This window comes from Sebastes fasciatus, chromosome 7 (assembly GCF_043250625.1).
Source record: "Sebastes fasciatus isolate fSebFas1 chromosome 7, fSebFas1.pri, whole genome shotgun sequence".
Classification (NCBI taxonomy): Eukaryota; Metazoa; Chordata; class Actinopteri; order Perciformes; family Sebastidae; genus Sebastes; species Sebastes fasciatus.
Window position 1 is genome coordinate 26,116,175 of NC_133801.1, and position 21,621 is coordinate 26,137,795.

At 43.3% G+C, this 21,621-nt stretch overlaps 2 protein-coding genes across 2 annotated transcripts in view; both read right to left on the bottom strand.

Moving 5' to 3' along the window:
- Window positions 1-116: 116 nt before the first annotated feature.
- LOC141770473 (aldehyde dehydrogenase family 3 member A2-like) lies at window positions 117-10,677 on the bottom strand. Its single transcript, XM_074639998.1, has 11 exons — window positions 10,544-10,677; window positions 9,995-10,156; window positions 7,301-7,532; window positions 6,688-6,773; window positions 6,389-6,597; window positions 6,133-6,250; window positions 5,320-5,461; window positions 4,393-4,559; window positions 4,166-4,265; window positions 3,835-4,073; window positions 117-273 (listed from the first exon to the last, which is right to left on the bottom strand). The coding sequence occupies exons 2-11, from the start codon at window positions 10,154-10,156 to the stop codon at window positions 259-261; spliced, it is 1,470 nt and encodes a 489-aa protein (XP_074496099.1). The 5' UTR covers window positions 10,544-10,677; the 3' UTR covers window positions 117-258.
- Window positions 10,678-14,367: 3,690 nt separating this feature from the next.
- ulk2 (unc-51 like autophagy activating kinase 2) overlaps window positions 14,368-21,621 on the bottom strand; it is a 35,573-nt gene continuing 28,319 nt past the window's right edge. The window contains exons 16-27 of the mRNA XM_074639999.1: window positions 20,339-20,484; window positions 20,139-20,219; window positions 19,110-19,378; window positions 18,842-19,020; window positions 18,149-18,258; window positions 17,830-17,967; window positions 17,488-17,729; window positions 17,163-17,341; window positions 16,908-17,026; window positions 16,560-16,717; window positions 16,253-16,388; window positions 14,368-15,100 (exon numbers count right to left, since the gene is read on the bottom strand). Of these exons, the coding sequence (XP_074496100.1) occupies window positions 15,036-15,100; window positions 16,253-16,388; window positions 16,560-16,717; window positions 16,908-17,026; window positions 17,163-17,341; window positions 17,488-17,729; window positions 17,830-17,967; window positions 18,149-18,258; window positions 18,842-19,020; window positions 19,110-19,378; window positions 20,139-20,219; window positions 20,339-20,484 (1,822 nt within the window). The 3' untranslated portion in view covers window positions 14,368-15,035. The remainder of the gene's footprint in view (window positions 15,101-16,252; window positions 16,389-16,559; window positions 16,718-16,907; window positions 17,027-17,162; window positions 17,342-17,487; window positions 17,730-17,829; window positions 17,968-18,148; window positions 18,259-18,841; window positions 19,021-19,109; window positions 19,379-20,138; window positions 20,220-20,338; window positions 20,485-21,621) is intronic.

Consider the following 21,621-nt stretch of genomic DNA (forward strand, 5'->3'; position numbering starts at 1 on the left):
CTAAAAGAAAACTCTCCATTTGCCTCGTTAACTACAAATATAACAGATTATATTGCTGTAAACTTGCTGTAAAACAATAAGAACGTTGATAGCAGCTTATGATGTAACAGAAATTAAATGCATAAATATGTCTACACAAATGAGAAATGTTATGGACCAGTAAATCACAGTGTGTGTGTGCTGTATTTCAGTATAGGTGAGGAGTCCATGCGGCGAGATCCCAGGATCAGCTGCACCACCACTTGCTGCTCCTCGGCCTCAACACAGGAATCTCTGCAAGAAACATGAGATCCACTTTAAGTGTAAAGGGACAGAGGAAATAACAGATAGTTTAACTGTTCACAGAAGCACCGCAAGTGTGGATGTCAACAAAGGTGGTGGTGGGGGGGGGGACCAAAACAAAAGAGGCCATTTAGCAGAGGAGAGTGAAGCATGCTGGGTAATTAAAGGGAGGGTAGATGAGGGGGCATTATGTGGTTAGATTTCCTGGACAACACCACACATTGTCTGTCGGAGACAAAGCCATTGTTGTGATGAGGGTACAGGTCTGTAGGATTGTGGGTATGTATGTGTGTGGGGGGGTACTCATATCTGGTTATCTTGAGAAACTCTATTTGTCATTATTTAAAAGATTGTAAACAGTCATCATCACACACAATATCCCACTGTTACCAAAACACTTTGTTACTTAAAAAGCTAGTATTTTTTCATTGTTTATTACACCGTGCAATTAAATGAAACCTAGTTTTCTAACTTAAAGTACTAAAAGAAATAATGTTTCTGAATAAACCAAAAGAAGTAGCCTAGTTAATGGACAAGCACAGATTACCTCTCCAGTTATTTAGTTATTGGCCTAATTGTTAGAATTTTAACACAGAGAATCTTTTGCTCATTTGAAGAAATACATTTTTGACGCATTAATGCTTTATATTAAAGTCCTTGTAATAAGCATTAGTCAATAAGTAGTAAAATAAAAAAGTAAACTTTATTACCATCTTCATATACATACAGGTACATACATGAAATGTGACCTCTGCATTAACCCATCCTTAGCATTAGGAGCAGTGGGCTGCTGTACAGCGTCCGGGGAGCAACTTGGAGTTCAGTCTCTCGCTAAAGGACACTCAAGGATCGAACCAACCATGTGATTAGAGGAAAGCCCGCTCTACCCACTGAGCTACAGCTTATGCATTTATTACCAACCATTCAAGAGTAAACACTAACCCCATAAAGACATCACGTTTCAGTTTTACTTTATTGGTTAATGGTACGATTACATGTATTGGACAAGAGAACGGGGCAGTTCAGCAATAAAAAGCACTAGTCATATAAAGATAAAATGACAATAAGATAGAAGATAAGATGGGATGACATATATAAAATATAGCACTATATACATATATAGAAAAGAGGATTGTGTGTAAACTTCCAGAAACGTATTTTGTGAGCTCAGTGACCTTTGACCACCAAAATCTTATCAGTTCATCCTTGAGTCTAAGTGGACGTTTGTGCCACATTTGAAGAGATATTGTTCCTGAGATATTGCGGTTACGAGAATGGTACAGACGGACGGATGGACAGGCAACCTGAAAACATAATGCCTCTGGCCACGGCTGTTTCCAGGTGTGGTGTGCAGCCTCCACCACTCTGAAATGATTTGCGTCTGTGGGCAGAACAGTTCCTGTACCGGACCGCGATGCATTCCGTCAGCAAGCTCTCGATGGTGCACCTGTAGAAGTTTGTGCGGATGCTGGCATCAAACTTCCTCAGCCTTCTCAGGAAATAGAGCCGCCGGTGAGCCTTCTTGGTCACTCTGTCCGTGTGTTGTGTCCAGGAGGGGTCCTTGGTGTGAAGCTGCTGACCCTTTCAACCTCAGCATCGACCAGTGTGGATGGGGAGGTGTCCACCCCTCTGCTGTCTCCTGTAGTCCACAATCACCTCTTTAGTTTTGCGAACATTAAAAGAGAGGTTGTTTAGTGTCTTCACCTCCTCTCTGTAAGCCTTCTCATCGTCGTCCGTGATGAGGCCCAGGATGGTCGTGTTGTCAGCAAACTTAAAGATGACATTTGAGCTGTTCTTGGCAGCACAGTCTTAAGTGAACAGGGAGTACAGGAGGGGGCTGAGCACACAGCCCTGTGGTGCGCCCGTGTTGAGGATCAGCGAGGAGGAGGTGTGGCTGCTCATCCTCACCACCTGGGACCGGCCCGACGGGAAGACTCTTCACATTCTTTATTATGCACCATGTCAATAAATGCATTTGAGCACTCGAAAAATGAAATCTCTCTTGATTGAACCACCTATCTTAGTGCATTGAAATGTTGCCCTGCTTTGCTGCAGTCCAGACAAAAAGAGTGAGTGGGGTCGGGTTTGTGCTCGGGCAGAGAGAGAGGGGACGGGGTCGCGTGGAGAGTGTGAGAGATGCACGCAGTGGCACGGCTTTACGGAAGAAACTGATTACGTAACGTAACATTAAACTTTGTCGATATAAGCGGTATTGTATCTCCCTACGTAGATATGAATGGCTCATTCTAAGCTTACGAAAACACAATGATTCTTAGTTTCAGGTGATTATACACTAATGAAAACACAACTATGAATATTATATTCCATTTCTGCTGATAGATCATGAAAACACCAAAACCAACACTGAATGTATCTATTAACATGTATTGTGTGTTTATCCAGAGCCTGATATATCTTATTCCTCTGTGCCATAGAGCAAAAACTCATCATCTTAATACGTGGCTGGAAATAACCCTGAACAAATGTACTATTTACTTCTCTTTGCTGAAAACTGCAGTGCCTGGCTCTCATGATGACTGGGCCTTTAAAAAAAAAATTAAACAATATATTGCTATGACATTTACATCTTCAGTAGGAACCAATGGGCTTTGGGCTGAGAGCCACAGGCAGAGTAGGGAAGCCAGAAAGTTTTAAGAGACTGACAAACACATCTCTAGTTTTGCCTTATCTTTTAATACAGGAACTTGCATAGTGTGGACCTTGAAGGTAACAGTAGTTTTACTAGCAGCAACATTGGTCATTTTGATGAAAAGCTGTCAATAAAGCTTTACATTACAGTCGTTGTCATTTGTCTCTGGCGTTTGGGTTGACTATTAACCCATGGTGTGAGAGAGTTTTTGTTTTTCTTGTTCAAAACATTACACAAGACATTGGAAAGGATTTTAAAGGTTAAGTAATGTGACACTATTGGTGGAAGTGATACTTAAATCTGCATTGTAATTATTTTCAAACTCTCACAAAACCTTTAAAACTATGTTATTGCATTTGTATGTTTGTACGTTTCTATGTTCTAAAAATAAATCATGTTGATGCTTTATTTTACAGGTCATAGTTTCCTAGAAAGGAACTGAGCTGTATCCGTAAATTCATAGGAAGGTTCCTGGAAAGGAACTAAGTAATTTTGCACTAATTACAGGGAAAATGGAGACCGTGTCCAACAATTCATTTACTCCTATCAATGGCTGATCTAGAGAGACTTAGTTATTTCACAGCAATAAAGTGAAATTGGTCTACAGGCAAGCAATGCATTTCAACACATATACAGATGTCCAGTCATTAATGAATAAATATTTACTTGGATTAAATTTGAAGGAAATTCCTTTGGAAAACTGCTTATAAACTGAACGCAACTCACTAAACTCACATAAAGGTCTCAGAACTCTAATCTCCCTGTAATTAGTACCAAATCAAATAGTTCATTTCAGGAAACTTCCTAGGAAACTACAGACGTGTAAAACAGAACATTATCGATATCAAAGCAAAACCTTTTATTCCTCTGTGGACTGGATTGGAATATTTGAGTTGCTTTACCTGCACCACAAATGCTGCCAAGCCAGCCAACGCGGCCAGCAGTGCCATGCGCCGCAGCCTGCTCACATTGACCTGCTTGAGCAGAAAGAAGCGAGCCCATCCCAGCTTCTTGGCCGTGTGAGGGGGGTAACGCATGCTGTTGACTCCCTCCATCTTCAGCTGCTTGATCAGACAGCTGCGCAGGTGGCTGAGCTGGTCAAAGCTGTGCCGGCCGTGATAACAGCCCATACCACTGTTCCCTGAGAAGTGGGAGAAGAAGTCAGCTACAAATGTATGTGTCAGCTTTATTCCTCCAAATAGCTGCAGGTTGGTTTGAATGTCATACACTCACCAACTCCTCCGAAGGGCAGAGCGCTAACAGTAAAGTGTACCAGACAGTCATTGGCCAGCAGAGCTCCACTGGACGTCTCAGCGATCACCCTTTTGATCAGCTGTTTATCAGACAGGAACAGTCAGGGCAAGTCAATCAGACACAATCTTATCAACATCAACACGGGAAAAATATCTAAATATTAACTTGAATGACGGGAAACAAACGTCTGCTGCCGATGTGTTTACCTTGTTGTCATTGGAGAAGATGTATATAACCAGAGGCTTTTCTCTCTCATTAATAAACTGGATGGCCTCGTCTACACCGCTCACTGTGATGATGGGCAGCAGAGGCCCGAAGATCTCCTCCTTCATCACTTTGGATTCCCCCGTCACATCCTTCAACACAGTGGGGGCTACAAGGAGACAGCAGGAAGAAGTACTGGTAATGCTTTATATACAGTGGCCAAATTATTAAATACCAATATATATATTTTGATCGCCTGTCAATTAAACTAGTTAGGCTGCTGTCAGGTTTGTAACGCCATAACAAACAGCGATGTTAGCAGACTAGCAAGAGCACACCAGATTTGACAATGACCGCAGAAAATAGCCAGGCCAATAAAAGGAAAAAATATATATTATTTTCATGAGGAATTGGTATGTGTCACATTTGCGGTTTGAGTGTGTCTGTCAGTAAGAAATGTAACATCGAGCGCCAAGTCCACAGCAACTTTTCATGGGACTTTCCGGCTGGTAGCAGTCTACGAACACAGAAGGTGAAGGAGCCAAAAACAACGCTTAAAAGACGACAATCTCAGGGGGCCCCAAATTTCCCTTTCCCGGGCCACATTAACCAGCTCTGACTGTGGGATCCCGAGGCGTTCCTATGCCAGTGTGGAGATCTAATCTCTCCACCTTGTCCTGGGTCTTCCCCGTGGCTCATTATATAGTCGTATTCCTTTAAGGAATCTGAGGCACTATGTCATTGAGCATAGCCACTTTTCAAGAAGTTCATCAACACCATGAAGCCTACCACCAACAAAAATATAAAGTTATCAGCTGGCCTCTTGAGCTAACCACTACCACAATCAATTCAGTTAACACAACTTTAGATGCTTGCCTAATACAGTACAAAGTCTTTTTAGCGACCAATTGCTCAAACACACCACGTACCTATATAGCACTGGGATTCATCACTGCCTCCACCAACAGCAACTGTGCTCCCCTCCATAAGAGCCATGAGCCTCTTAAAGTGCCGCTGGTTGATAATGCGTCCATAGTCCTCAAAGGTTTTGGGATTATCTGTGTAAAACTCCTGCAATGTGTGAAACAAAAGAAATCATGTTCAGGTTACTTATAATCTCATTATTAAAGACAATTCATAGATTGTTGGGGAAACGCCTGTTTTTCCTTCATGTTATGGGAAACAATAGTTCCTATGTACCAAGCTATGATTTATACTGTTCAAATATGGGAAACAGACCAATAATACATTTAAATTACATTACATTTAAACCTGGGATTTAAATGATCATGTTTTACATTCAATCTAATTAAGATTATTCCACGTAAATTATATTTTAGTGAAACCCGAGTCTCTCATTTCACCTTTGACCTCCTGAAATTTCAGATTCCCATCTGATAATAATGAGTTATTACACAACTGTGTTGAATACTCGATTCTGATTGGTCGATCACGGCGTTCTACGGTCTGTAATTTCTTTATAGCAGACCGTTGCTATGTATAGCAGACCGTTGCTATGGGCGCAGCTCTGATGTCGGACTCTGGCGGACCATCTTTGGGTCAAATTTTTATTTCATTAGTAAGTAGCCGTGTAATAAGCGGGATAATGTACAGCTAGTGGGTCATTGTTGTGAAAGAATCCCCTTCAGGGCGATGAGAGACCTGTCGGGTATTCTTTCACAACAAAGACCGGCTCGCTGTACATTATCCCTTTCACATTACAATCCTAATTTTAGACCAACCTTGATGCACTTCTGGATCTCTTCTACTACTCTGTTCTGGATGGAGGGTTCACACAGGATAAAGTCTGGAGCGATGCATGTCTGGCCACAGTTGACAAACTTTCCCCACGTGATGCGACTGTATTGGGAGAGAAAAAAATGATGCAAACCGTCAAGATACACTTTCATGTTGTGGAAGCTCCCCAACTGTTGTGGTGGTTATTTGAAGCTACATAATGTCAGCATTTTTGTGTTATATTTTACAGTTCAGACTGACCGACATGCAACAGTGATGTCACAGTCCTTGTCGATGTAGCAGGGGCTCTTCCCTCCCAGCTCCAGGGTCACTGGGGTGAGGTGCTGAGCCGCGGCCGCCATCACCAATTTACCCACCATGCTGCTTCCTGTGTAAAAAATGTGGTCAAATCTCTGCTTCAGCAGCTCCTGGGTCTCTGTCACTCCGCCCGTCACCACTGGGTACAGATCCTAGGGAGAGTATATGCAGTTATTAAAACTCCCTGTGCGTTCACCCAGGATGTAGTTAACGTATCATATGGAACAAAGCAGGGGGCTCACTTTGTCTAGATACTGAGGGAGAAGTTCCTCCATGACCTTGGCAGAGTGAGAGCTGACCTCGGATGGCTTTATTACTGCTGCATTACCTGAAAGATGAAAGAGAGACACAAAGCAAGGATGGTGACGACACTTAACTACTTACAGTATGTAGTGAAGAAGAAAAAAAATATTTTGCCAATGAAAGGAAGAACTAATGGGGAAGCAAGGGACGCTCACCCCCGCTCAGGTGAATCCTGAAATACTTTTCTTGATGAAATTAATTAGTTTATTAGAGAGTGAATTCTGTTGGCTGTTCTATAATATCCAACTTGCTGACAAGTGGCTGCTGGGTCAAGTGCGACACCTAGTGGTAAAATTCGGTATACCTGCCCTGTTGTGGCTAAATATCAAATCAAATTTTTACACAGGCCCAACTCTAGTATGCTTAATCTGTGATGTATTTCTAGGATTGTTGAACATCAGTGCACACACAGCCTGTTTAATACTTTAGCGTTGCGATGGAGCAAAACAGTCTACACATGTAGCCTCAGTAGCTACATCATACACGCCATGCACCTTTACTTTAATAACACCAGCACACCTATCTACAAATACATATGGGTATATTTAGTACCAGCAGCGATAGCTCCAACCAGCGGCTGCAGGGTGACAGCCCAGGGGTAGTTCCAGGCCCCGATGATGAGCACCACTCCCAGAGGCTCTGGCTGGACATAAACCTCATCTGCTATGGTGAGGAGGTTCTTCTCTACCGGCCGTGGAGCCGCCCACTCTGCCAGTTTGTCTAAAGCCAGCTTGATCTCTCCCTCCAGTCCCAGCGTCTCAAACAGCTCAGTCCCATTTTCACTCTGAAAGTAGAAGGAGGGACAAAATCCATTTTGTTTGTGAATTCATTCACTTGTTAATTCAAGTTTATTGATCCGTTCAACACATACACACCATTACTGTAAATGTGCCACATTTAGCCTCAAAGTCTAGTCATCATCTGCAGGATCTCTAGAGTAAAGAGCAAACAATTTGTAACATCATGCTTTCATTTTCAGTATCACTGTTTATGGGATACCACCTAGGGCTGGCCAATATATAGTATCTTTATATATAATACATATTACTCTGATGGAGATATAAATAATGAACTTAATTAAGATAAGGCAGACAGGCATTGTTGAATTTAATGGGTTTTTTAAATTTAATTTAACCATGACTGCACACTCCATTGTTGTCTAAACTAAAGATATTCATTACAGAAGTGGAAATTAATGTCAATGTGTTTTGTTTTGGTAATGGGAGGAACATTAGATCCCCTCCAATGAATCGCCACCTTAACGTGGTGGAGGGGTTTGTGTGCCCCAGTGACCCTGGGAGCTGTGTTGTTGGGGGGCATTAGCTCCTGGTAGGGTGCTGATCCCCGGCATCACAGATCGGCTCTAGGTACATGGAACGTCACCTCTCTGACGGGGAAGGAACCGGAGCTCGAAATATCCACCCTTCTTGGAGTCTCTGGGTAGTTTTCTGGAAAGGGCGCCGACTGGGGACTCAACGCTCATGGGGGTGACGATGGAAAAACCTGGAGCTCTTCAGCACGCACTGGGGTGGTTTGCAACAGAGTGTGAAGTGCTTGGGATGAGAATCAAAACCTCCAAGTCTGAGGCCATGGTTCTCTGCCTGAAAACGGTGGATTGCACCCTCCGGGTTGGGAGTGTGTCACTGTCCCAAGCAGGACAGCGGTTTGGTGCGGCGTCAGCAGTTATGCAGGCGCTGTACCGGACCGTTGTGGTGAAGAGGGAGCTGAGCCGGAAGGCAAAGCACTCGATTTACCAGTCCATCTACGTTCCAACCCTCACCTATGGTCATGAGCTTTGGGTAGTGACCGAAAGAATGAGATCGTGGATACAAGCGGCCGAAATGAGCTTACTCCGTAGGGTGGCTGGGCTCAGCCTTAGAGGGAGAAGCTCAGACATCCGGAGGGAGCTCTGAGTAGAGACGCATCTCCTTCACGTTGAAAGGGGCCAGCTGAGGTGGTTCGGGCATCTGATCAGGATGCCTCCTGGACACCTCCCTTTGGAGGTTTTCCGGGCACGGCCAACTGGTAAGAAGCCCCGGGGTAGACCCAGAACACATTTGAGAGATTATATATCCTCGTCTGGCCTGGGACGTTGCTGGGGAGAGGAATGTCTGGAATTTCTTGCTAAACCTGCTAAACCTGCTAAACCTGCTGCCTCACAACCCCAGATAAGCGGAAATGGATGGATGGATGGGAACATTAGACTGAACAAATGTTTAAGAGGAAGCAGGAAAATAACACCAAGTTCAAAGATGAGTTCCATGGTCTGGTTAAATTTGATTTCAGTGATGGTCTTAACAGTCATTTGCAGTATGTTCCATACAGCTATACTCCTATTTTATCTGAAATATAAATTTTTGGTGTAGGAATGTTTGAACAATGAAAGTGCTAACGCTAGTAGATACTTAGAAAGAAAAAAAATTACATTTCAGTGCTTTATTGCTTATCGGCAAAGAGAATTCATCTCAAACGTGTGGTCAGGGTCATTAACAAATCAGTTGCATGCTCTTCGGTGTTCATAACGCTGACATAAAGTTATCTAACGTTATAACAGCAGCTGTTGATGATGACGATGAACATGAACGGAAAACATGGCTATTGTTAGTACTCACAGCTGTCGAGCTTGTGGAAGACTACACATGAAATTTGTCCTCTGCATTTAACCCATCCTTAAGAGCAGTGAAGTGGTTCAGTGTCTCGCTCAAGGACACTTCTACTTGCAGACAGTGGGAGCCAGAGATACCGGACACCTGTCCGCATGTAGAAGTGTCCCGCTGTCTGCATGTAGAAGTGTCCCACTGTCTGCATGTAGAAGTGTCCCACTGTCTGCATGTTGAAGTGTCCCACTGTCTGCGTGTAGAAGTGTCCCAATGTCTGCATGTAGAAGTGTCCCGCTGTCTGCATGTAGAAGTGTCCCAGTGTCTGCATGTAGAAGTGTCCTTGAGCGAGACACTGAACCACTTCACTGTTCTTAAGGATGGGTTAAATGCACAGGACAAATTTCATGTATGTGCCTGTATGTATATGAGGAATCTAATAAAGTTTAAGTAATAAACCCGTCTAAGCATTCAGCCCGAATGACATGAATGATTCTGCTATACTGTCCAATCCTGTCCAGTGACCTGCCCAGACTCCCAGGGGGTCAGGTAGGTAGTCTCCACTTCTCTGACTGACCCTCACCAAATCCCAACATGTTCCTGGATTTCAAGGACCTCCTGGAGCCCTGTAAAGCTCTGACTAACCCACCTTGCCGAGGTCTTTTTTGACAGCCTCTGCAATGTCCCTCCGTCTCTCTGAGACGAAGCGCAGCAGACATCTCAGTTGGTGGATCCTGTACTCCAGAGGTTTGGTCTTCCCGGTCTGGAAGGACTTCCTGGCCCGTTGCACAGCCAGCTGTTCCCGGGACATCTTCAACAATAGAGGATGAACACACAGTATGAGGGACAACGTTAACTTCCTGGTTGCCTTGACAACATATTAGCAGTAGTGTGGATGTATTAAGTTAGCATACGTTAAGCAGCGTTATCTGTGGAGTTACTGTGTTTATGACCACAACCCTAGACCTTTGTTAGAGCAAACACTGACTGTACTGTGAAGGAAACAATGATAATACTCGCTATAAACCACAACACCAGAGTCACTGTGTAGCTAATGTTATGCTAGTCTTTGGATGAGCACATCCCACAAGTCCAGACTGGCTACAGCTAGCTATACTAAATATACTAACAAATATAAGCTATTAATATCTATGTTAAGCGATACCTGAAGAACAGTTATTACAAATTAAAGTTTTACCTCTCAGAGCCTCTGACACACCCTTACCAGCTTTATTAAGCTAGTAGCTAAGCAACGCTACTAGTTCTAAAGTTCTAAAGTTATGACGTGTGTGTTTAGCTACAGCGTCACTATGTAGGCGTGTCCATCAGGGAAACAACCAATCAGCGTCACTATGTAGGGGTGTCATCAGGGAAACAACCAATCAGCCTCCTCCATAATAATAACATCAGCTCCGCTGTGATATGCAACACAGAGGACTGTAAACAATGAAATAAAGAAATTATAATGACTGTTGATGAATTGTTTCAAGCACCTTTGTATCAGACATAATTCTTTCTCTAAAGAAATATACATACTATTGTGTACAGTTTAGGAACTGACACTGGGAAAGGTGAAACTCAGAGTTATGAAGGATAGTAGATATATAGATAGATAGATAGATAGATAGATAGATAGATAGATAGATAGGTAGGTAGATAGATAGATAGATAGTAACTTTATTGATCCCGAGGGAAATTCAATTTTCTAGCATCACAGTTCCATAGTGCAACATTTTTTTAGTAAAAAGGCAGTAAAAAAGTTAGTAGTGCAAAGTACAAAGTACAAAAAAATATACCAGATATGAAAATTACAAGGAGATGAAGAAAACTGTTAAAACTGAATATAGTGCAGGGTAACAGCTGTGATACACGACTATTAAAAAAGTGAATATAGTGCAGAAGACACTGTTAAAAAATTAGTATAGTGTAGGGTAACTCCAGTAGCTTAATCTATGAAAGTGCACTGTATGCATTATTATCTGTCCTGCAGACCCCCCTCCCTAGAGAGGTGTTGTACAGTTTGATGGCTCATGGGACAAAGGATTTCCTGAGTCTGTCTGTGGAGCACTTGGGGAGCAGCAGCCTGCCGCTAAATGATCTCCTCTGTTTGGTGATGACGGCGGGCAGAGGATGGCTGGCGCTGTCCATTATGGCCAGCAGTCTGTTCAGTGACTGCCAGTGACATGAGGCAGATTGGGAAATAGCATGTGACACAACCCAGACACTGTCATTAAATAGAAATTGTAAGTTATTACAAGACAAATGGTAAATGAGAACTTATTTTATGACAGTCTGATTCAATCACAAATGGTTACAATAAAAATGGTTTATGGAAATATTCAAAGCTACTGAGGTTCTGGAAGAAGGTTGTTGAATTCATAAGCCATTAAATGGTGAAGCGGTTCCTCTTTGAACCACTTTGTGTACTTTGAATTTACCCAGAAGACTATTTAATGTTGTTACTGCAGCAATCATTATTCTTTGACTTTGGACCCCTGCAGGTCAGAAAGGTACCGTCTGGCTCTGGAGAGATGACTTATATTGTTGTTGGGAAGGACAAGAACTTTACTTGTTTGTGGAGAATTTTTAGTCCTAGGACAAATTTTCTAACAGTATGTCGACTGTTATTCATGTTGTTTATGATTTGTAAAATCATTATCACTATATATTAAGTAAAGAAATGTTGTCCAATAACTCAAAATAATAATACACAGCAAGACATTTCATTTTTTTTTCTCTTTTTAATAACAAAGACTGTATTTGTGTTCCATAAAGAACAAAGACAGACACCCCTTGGTGAGGGACACAAGTATAACATTAACATTTCTCTTTTAAAAATCGTTGCTTGGAAAGTGTTGCATTTTCAGGGTCTTTACAGACGGCGGGTTTATTCAAAATGCATTCAGATCAAGCTGGAGAGGCGCAAAAACAACAGGGTACATACATTCAAGATTCTAGAGGCTCTAGGGGGTAAAATGCAGACTTGGTACCCATGCTTTATCTAAAACAGTCCATCTTCACTTACAGTCCATGGACAAAATGGTACAGAGCAAAGATTCAGGCGGTTTTCCATCAGCTTTATTTGTCCCTCTTCACTCTGTGTGCAGTAAAAGGCTTTGTGTGGTTCAGAGTGCTCATGACAAGGACGAGGGAAACTGAAACCCAGATATGTCTCAGAAAAAGAACAGTACATCAGAGAAACAGGCCCAGAGACCGCTGGGTGCCTGTGAATGCATTTATAAACATTTTTACACTGAAAAAGAATGTATTCACACCTGTACAGAGGAGTAGGCCTTTGTCTGCTTTCACAAGAAGAAGGCACCTCCTTTTTCCATCGTTAACTGTATACTACTGGCCTTAATGCACACCTGGCAAGTGCACATGTGTATATATACACTCATACATACATACATACATACATACAGTACAGACACTGTTGGGAGCACAGCAGACGACTCAAGGGGAGGCAGAGGGACAGAGGGGATGCTAGGCAGTGCAGATTGTGACAAATCAAGTATTACAACATTTTGGGAAATGAGTATGAAATCTGAAGACATCATGCTCATTTCAGAAAATTTCATAAGACCCACTGAACAAATATGTGTCTTGATCTCAACAACGAACAGTCCTGGTAGAAAGAGTTCTCTGGAAAGTTTTGGAGCTGCCACGAGTTATATGTTATTCTTTGGCACACCCCTGTTGTGCCAAAATAGGTTTCCTTATCAAACCCTTGGCAGACATGAATAAAATGTATCAAATTCATCTATGTACATATAAAGATTTGTGCTCTTTGACCGACAGGCAGGCCATCTGATGGTATCATCGAATACCCCCAAAACTCAAACTGTGACCTCACACACACACACTCGCTCCCCGCCCAAAAGGAGGGGAAAAGGAATCATCACATGCACCACATACAAATATATACAAGTTTGCAAACATCAAGTTTTGTTAAAAAAAATTGCTACAGATACTGACAGAACATAAAAAGCTGTAGTATTTTAGTCAAATAAAACTTATTATTAAGGTAACTTGTCAAGTAATATGACCATCCAGTTTCACAATACACTCCATCAGGGTTTAAAGTGGACGCTGACTGGTTGTTCAGCACTACAGTGGTGACAGGAGAAGGGATTATGTTGGTTTGAGAAGCACTGCGTCTGTCATGTCGATGATAAAGAACAGGGAAGCCTTAAAATAGCTGCGTTCAAATTGTAGCCCATTTCTTCATATGCCATACACAACAAGCGTTTCTGGAATTAAAGGGATATTCCCTCGATTTAGCATTACACTTCCATTAAATTGGAGAGCTTGCGAGAGACAAATTAAATAAAGAATGGTCAAATTTGAAGCAGCACAGGCCGATATATCCTTGCTTTTAATCCCTAATAAGGGTCAAGATCCAAAAACACTCCAATATCCTCCACCTCCCATAATGCAACCTGATACCATCTGCCGTATTTCAAACTCCACAGCCCCAGTTTATAACACAGCCTTTCTGTTAAAAAGTTGTAGTCTCCAAGCCCAAGTCAAGATAACCCTGATGACATCATCCGGGTTACAATCTCCCCTCAGAGTCACAGAAGACATTTTACAATTCACAGGCTGAGGAGGGGCTCCTTGTGACAAGTAAACTGATTTCATGTGTAAAATCGGTGGCATGCCCCTTTAAATATATGAATTTACATCAGCTGACAGGAGACATGTGGTTCTGTCAAACATATGGTCGATCTTGACAGAAGAGGCCCCGTAAAGTTGTTCCCCCGGTTGCTCTGCCTTATGGGAAATGTATGCATTCGGTAGACTTGTTTCTCATGCATACAGAGCAGTTCAGTTTTGAGAGTGGGAGCAGGAGTGATTAGAAAACCCTTCTCCTGCCTTCACATTTCTACCTTCAGAACTTGCACAGATACACGTCTCTTCCTCTCAATCCACAATAAAGTGCTTGAGCTAACAACACAAGAACAACAAAAACAAAGCTGTTACAAATCTACAGGTTCCTTTGCTCGCATGGCTGTCTAGTTTCTGTAACGAGAGTTTGTGTTTTATGTAAAGATCCACGTTGTTGGATCTGTTACAGTGATCGGCCGTAAGCCTTTTGCTTATTTCTTCCATTTCCTTCCACTCCAATACTTGAGGTTTTCAAGATAGGCAGGAGACTCAAACATCCATGTTCTTCTGAACCAATAAATAAGAACAAGTTAAACACAGAGTAAATAACCACTGATATCACATAGTAAGGATTTAAAAAAGATGAACTGCTTCATGGGGAGTTCGAGTCTCTTGTAGCCCACAACACCGTCTCATTGTCCTGTCCATCCTCTTTTTCTTCTGGTAAAAAACAAATGATATCGTGAAAGATGGACGTTAGATTTTATTTGTGTCGATCAGATGGTTTTCCACCATCATAGCGTATGTAGGAAAATGCACTTTGCTTTATGTCCACATCCGGTTTCAGCCTATTGTTTCTGGATCCGTTGTCATCTTTGGTTGTTATTTTGTGCATCAGTCGCTTGTCACAGTTCAGTCCGTGATGCAGCCAGTATGATGATAATTACAGATGAATCCTATTGAATGAAAAGTGCTTGAACTGCTACAGGAGGGAACAGCGGCTTTGTGAGGATGGTAGTCAATAGTCTTAGGACGTGGTCCCTCTGTGTGCGTGAGTAAGCTTGTTCATGTGAGGGATGCTACTCGTACAGTGTGACAGTGCAGTAGCAGAGGGCTGAGATCCTGCGGTCCACGCTGGCCTTGTCTGCAGGGAAATACACAAAACAACAACAAATAAATAGAAGTCCAATAAGTAAAATACAGTTATCAGACAGACCTACAGACTGAGCAAACGCTCTTAACTGCGAAAAGTTATCGTAAATTGCTTGTTTCAGCCTGATGAATAGGTACGTGTTCATGAGGTTTGATCATTAGCATAAACAACGCCCCCAAATAGCCATAAACGTGTATATTCTCAAAGATTAAAGTGGCAAATTTACGAAAAAAGAATCATAAATTTACGGAAAAAAAACTCAGAAATAAATATAGTGGAGTGCAAAACTGTGGTAACGCCAGCCACCGTCTGAATTTCGTTGCTCCTAAAGTGGTGTTATTATGGTATGGATGACCTCTGAGCAAGGCAAAGGTCCTGAAAGATGCATATACATATTTTCTTTCATGTTCTTTCTGTGTCGTTTTATGAACATAAGTAAATAATACATAAATACTACTATTATAGAAGTTACGGGACTAGAGACAAACTATTTCACTTTGAATACACAAAGGCGTGTCTTTTATTTCAGCACAGTGAACACTAAAAACCAACTGCTGAGAAGATGTTACTCCAAACACACTGCGTTACCATGGTTACACACTGACACTTAACTGTCATTGTTGTCAGTGTGAAGGTAGAACAACACAGAAACGGTACATAACATAACAGATTATGGTGAATGATTTCCTTAGAGTTAGCTGGGGAGTTAGCCTGCTGCCCCCCCCGCCACCCGGCCCGGATAATCAGATGAGAACGGATGACGGACTGAGAGTCTACTACAATATAAGATTAACAAACAAATTAAAGGCTTTTAATTTAACTTTTTTTTTTTTATTTCTGTAACATATTTAAACTCCACATTTATTCAGATGAAGGCATTCCCATTTTTAAGTCTAACAAGTGTCTTCCCCATGTTGAAAAAGACAGATTTGTACGTGACTTGAAAGTCAGGTCTGGAATTTTGCTTTGCACCCAATAATAGGAGACTCTTGAGTACGAGAACGATGGTGAATGCTGCAAATTCTCTGAAATCATTTGTACATGCCACTTAAGACCAAATCTGTTCTGAAGCAAGCGGTTCCTGCATGAGGCCCAATGTGTAGGACTGTGTGTGTGTGTGTGTCTCTCAGAGTTTGTACTCACACTTGACCACGTTCTCAATGTCCGTGGGGTCCTGTAGGATCTTGGACAGGCCGTCCAGCAGCATGGCGGCCTTGCTGTAGCGGTAGGCTATATCTTCTGTCTGCTTGAACATCTCATCCAGAGCTGCTGACTGAACCTGACACACACACACACACACAGCATCACATTAGGTTGACCAGTATAGATTATAGCACTTTACTGAACATATCGTTTGAAAAACCTGGTGGAAAAGATGAGAATCGATATCAGACTGACTGCAGTCCTGTTGTCTCTTTAAGCCCTGAAGATGTGTGTGTCTGACACTCACCATCTCCACAGCCTGATTGTAGATGAGCTTCTCTGCGGTGACGCTGTTGATTTCGTCCACAAATCGCTGCTTATCGGAGAAGAAGTGGTTGAGTTTGTCAGTCAGCCGCCGGCAGAGGGAGATGCAGCTTTTGTAACGCTCATTCAGACTCTTCACCACTGAGAGAAGACAGACAGAGCGATTAGTATTTGTAAATAGACACAAGGTAAGTGTTACATGACTACAGCATCTTTCTCCTGCTGATGAAGTGGGTGAACAGCAGATCTGCCCTCTTCTCTCACCCACAGTTTCCAGTTTAATGCACTGGACAAAGGTTAAGTCAAGTAATGGGAAAAGAAATGTCCTTACCCTGTTTGACAGCACTGGAAGGATTGAGTTTAGTTGATTTAATCTGAGCCTTGGCCATATGGAGAGAGGAAGCCAGGAGCTGAGCTGCCTTCATGTAGAGCACCAGCTGCTCCACCTGCCTGTAGGGGGCAGCACAAGCATGGTATATAAAATACTGCAGCAACACCACAGAACAAAGAGCCTCATCAGACTGCAGGATATTAGTGATTGAATGAGATTATCAGAGTGTCAGACTAGACTTGAGTCATTCCTTACCCCCACTCTTTGCTGAGCTGGCTGATCTGGTCCACAACCACACTGTCCTGGGGAGGGTAGAGGGAGGCGGCCGACAAGCCAAGCTCTGTCCCTCCAGCTCGCACTGCCGCCATCTCCAGGACGCAGTCGGTGAATGAAAGCATCATCCGTAGGTGCATCAGAGTGTCTGTATGCTCACGCTGGACCAGACAAAGATTACATGTTAAACACCAAAGAAGAATAAAAGAGGATACCATTGAGTCTTGCAGTTGTCTAATTTATCCATTTTCCTGTTAAGTGATGAGAACTGTTTTGACCCCAAACATTTGACCTCACACCCCCTTACCTCCATGAGGGTCTCTTCAGGCAGCTCCGGGGCTTCGAATGTGATGAATCCCTCCAAGCTGGGAGGGGAGGTCCCATAGGGGACATAACGCAGGCTGCTGGGTGCCCCCTCATTCCCAGGGACTACCTGCCCGCCCCCAAAGCCTGCCGGAGGCGAGGTGCCCAAGGCCATGCCTGGAGGAGATCCGACATAGACCCGACCGCTGGTGGAGCACAGGGAGCCGGCCGAACTGTTGGAGCCCACTGAGAGAAGGACGAGGAGGGGAGAGCGGAGGATCGTGAGATCAATACAACACCTCTCAGCCTTCCTGCTTCTAACTGTTAATAGCTTATTTGTCCTTACCTGAGGTGGTGCGTGGTCGTGTGCCCAGGTGGCTGCAGGTAGGAGGAGTGCTGCTATTGGGCGGGGAACCCACGGTGAAAAGGACAGTACGAGGACTCCCTGACCCGACCTGGACCAGCCCACTGGGACCTGCAGGGGCTTTGAGAAGAAAGGAAATTCAATTGTTTTCATTCTCTGTCATACACTATCAAGTAACAGAATCATTCTGACTGTATGTTTAGTCAGAATACAGACAAGACATTACTAATTCCATATATTTACTAAATGACTGAAGTAGGGCAACCTGTGGTAAACTGTGTGTGCAGCAGTGCACTCTTACCTGTGTCCATAGGTCGCTCTGTGTTCAAGCTGTCATTGCTGCCCTGATAGGCCTGTCCACCCAGATTGATTCTGATTGGCTGCTCAGACAGACGACCTGTACTAACAGACCTGCAGGGAAACACGGATAACGTCGTCAGCACAACGTCAAACAGCAGACAGAGTGATGTCACATGGTAGAGAATGGACGTGGGGGTCAAAGTAATACAAAGTGGTGTACTAAGCTAGTGCCCTTTCCTCTAAAAACAAGTAAATATACATAACAAGGGTCTGAAACTTATCAAAACCTGGAAATGACCACATTTGGTTTCTACAAATGTCTTCATTCTTTATGCCAAGAAAGTACAACAATTTAGAAGCATTCAATGTTAGACCCAGCAATGTGGTTTGCCTGCATAGAAATGCATCTGAGACTTCAATTGAGCCGGTGTGGAACTAAAAGGCTCCATTTATACGCAGCAAAATAAATAAAGTAAGTAAATAAAATGACATTTCCAGGAACTCTTGTGTCCAGTCCAAAGTGTCACATTACTTTTCAATCTGTCCCTACACGAGTGTACTACTGATCAATTGTACAATAAATACTGTGTGTAAAAAACTGAGCATAATGACTAGACCAGACCTGATAGCCATCACTAATCTATCAGAGTAACATTACTGAAGGTGGAAGCTGAGATGGATGCAAAAGTCCTACCTGCCAAAGGTCCTGCTGGCCTCAGGGGCAGCTGGGCGTCCGGTGAGGTACGGGTTGCAGTGGTGGGCACAGATATCCCGGGCATCTGCCAACGTCTTAGTGGGCACGGGGCTGTCCACCAGCGCCATCAAGTTACAGGACGCCTGCGTTTTGGGAATCTTGAACGGTGCCGAAATGGTCTGAATGGAAAAAAAATGAAACTTAAACAACTTATATTTTAGTTTATTTGGTATTGATCATCTGCACACTTGATAACACCTGCACTCACCTTAGTCGGGGAGCCAATGATGGTGGGCAGCGGGGACTTCTGCAGCCAGTCGTGCATGCGGGGGGAGGAGCCCAGGAGCTTGGTGGGGGATGAGCCGAGGTTGGCCGGTCGGCCGAGCTGAGGAGAATGACTGCAGGAGGAGGAGGAGGAGGGCTGAACGGGGTCTGATAACTGCTTGTGGAGTTTCTGCCTGGTCTGGTAGACCTCGGTGAGGGTGGGGGCACTCTGGAGCCGGGCCCCCAAGAGCTGAGAGGATGGGACGGGGGAACCTAGAGAAGGCAGAGGGACGAGATTAGAGTTCAGTACAGGGTAATGTTCCATATAGTATATAGTAGTATAATAAGCAACCTGTACAGTATTGAGGGACTGGTGAAACTTTAATGAGCTCCGTCACACAGTTTCTACCCAACCAGTGAAAGTACATTAGCCCTGAGACTTTCTGCTTGTTTGTATGACTTTTCAAATAGGGCACAAAGTACTGTTGTCTGTCTGTCTGGCTGAGGCCTCATTTCCGACAGCTCACTGTAGCTTCCCTCTTTTAATAAAATGGTCACCATGACAGCAAACCTCGTTACACAAACAGTGAAGAAGTCGTAAGACGTCAGCAGTGTCAATATAGAGACTTTTATAAATACCATGACTCGTGGTGATTCATGCGACGACACACAGGAGGGAATCAAAACAACAACTCCTTACTGCAAAATGTAAATGTCAGTGCGTCCTATCAGTGTGTAATTAAACTTTTTTTTGTAAACTGTAACCTACAATTTGCTTCTTTGCATCCATGTGGTACATCTTACGCACTCCAGCTTTGAAACTGTTATTTCAGGGTGCTTTAATACCCTGCGTTTGTTCCAATTTATGCTCCATTTCTCTTTAATTTGAACTGATCACCATTTGCTGTTTCAACAACCCACATTCCCCACAGGACCGTATAAGTTGAATCCTATCTAAGTGAACAAGCTGACACAGTTAGATGTGGGTTAACCAGGTGACCAGGACAGCTGAAGTGTTGCCTTGTGAACTGACCTCCAGAGGAGCTGCGGCTACGAGGCTCATGGTTCTGCAGGTGACAGCAGCAGTGACCCAGCTGCTCCGGGATGGTTCCCACTGTAAACACAAACATCGTTATTATTTTTATTGAAAGCTTCTGGACAAGTCCAACTCATGTCTGGAAGGGGTTATTAAAAAGCTGCTGTGCTTGGAGACATGTCTGGACGTGTCCTTACCAAGAGGTGACGGGGAGTAGGGCCGGGAGCTGCCAATGGAGAGACGTCGGCCTACAGTCTGAGGGACGTCTGCGGAGCTGGGGGAACCCGAGCCCACCTTGGGAAACCCCATAGGACTAGTGTTGGAGCGCCTCACTGTGCCAGATCTAGAAAATACAAACACGCATCATAAAAAACATTAAGTATGTACGGAGACTATCCCAAGTGCAAGTCAAATTCATTCAGTTTTCAGAGCCATGAGGAAAACGCTCCGTCTCAATCAACTCTGGACTAATTTAAAGAGTTAAGTAATAAATACATGAATACAATTCTTGGTTTCATCAAGGATTCAGGTATTTAACTACTCTCTCTTAGGTGACTTCTTTCTTTTCCCCTTGGCTCATTTCAGCCAGTTTAGCCAGTCAGTAATACTGGTTTGGCTGCTGAGACAAGCCATTACTGCTGCAAGTCCTGTACAAGACCTCAACACACAGAAACAAAGCATGTGTGGCAGCATTTGTATGAGGCTTTTTCCCCATCTTTATTCAAGAGTGTGGTCTTTCAATTTGAGAGCATGGCTGATTGATTTGACGTTCACATTTTGTAATGCTCTCCCTCAAAACCCTGTCCCTCACACTCAAATAGCCCCTGCTTGCGCTTGGATTTGCTCTGCTTGTGCTCAGACTGTATGCTTGCACTCAGATATATTGTTGCTTGCACAGATTTTGTGCCCCCCAGCTTTAGTGTGTGTGTTGACCATGGATGTATTAAGAGAACTGGACTGTTATTTATTACGTTAGTTAACACTGGCTAGCAAGTTTTGTTGTTTTTTGCTCCCTCAATTGTGAATAACAATACAAACACATTAAGAAGGGCCTCTGATAGGTCAAAGGGACAGAGTGTCCGAGCTCTAATCCTCCCTGAACGGACTGACGTGACAGGACGGCTGGAGAGTGGGACAGCTGAACATAGCATAGCTAAGGGGGGGGGGGGAGTGGTAAGAGGGACAGTAGTACCTGTCCTCCAGGATCAAACTCCCGTGAGAGGCCAGTTGAACAAGCTGCTACTCCAGAAACAAATCCCTATTTTCAGAGCTATTATCTCCACAGGAGGAATTTAATGGCAGATTTAAGCAAACCACCAGATGAACACAATAAAACTTTTAAACAACAAACACATTAGCGATACAATAGAGCTGAGTAAAGCCTACAGCACCCCTTGTGTTCTCCTTTTCAGACAATAGACTGTAAATAGGAACAACAGAACTAATCTCCATGTGAAACAAGGTGCCACCCTTCTTTCTT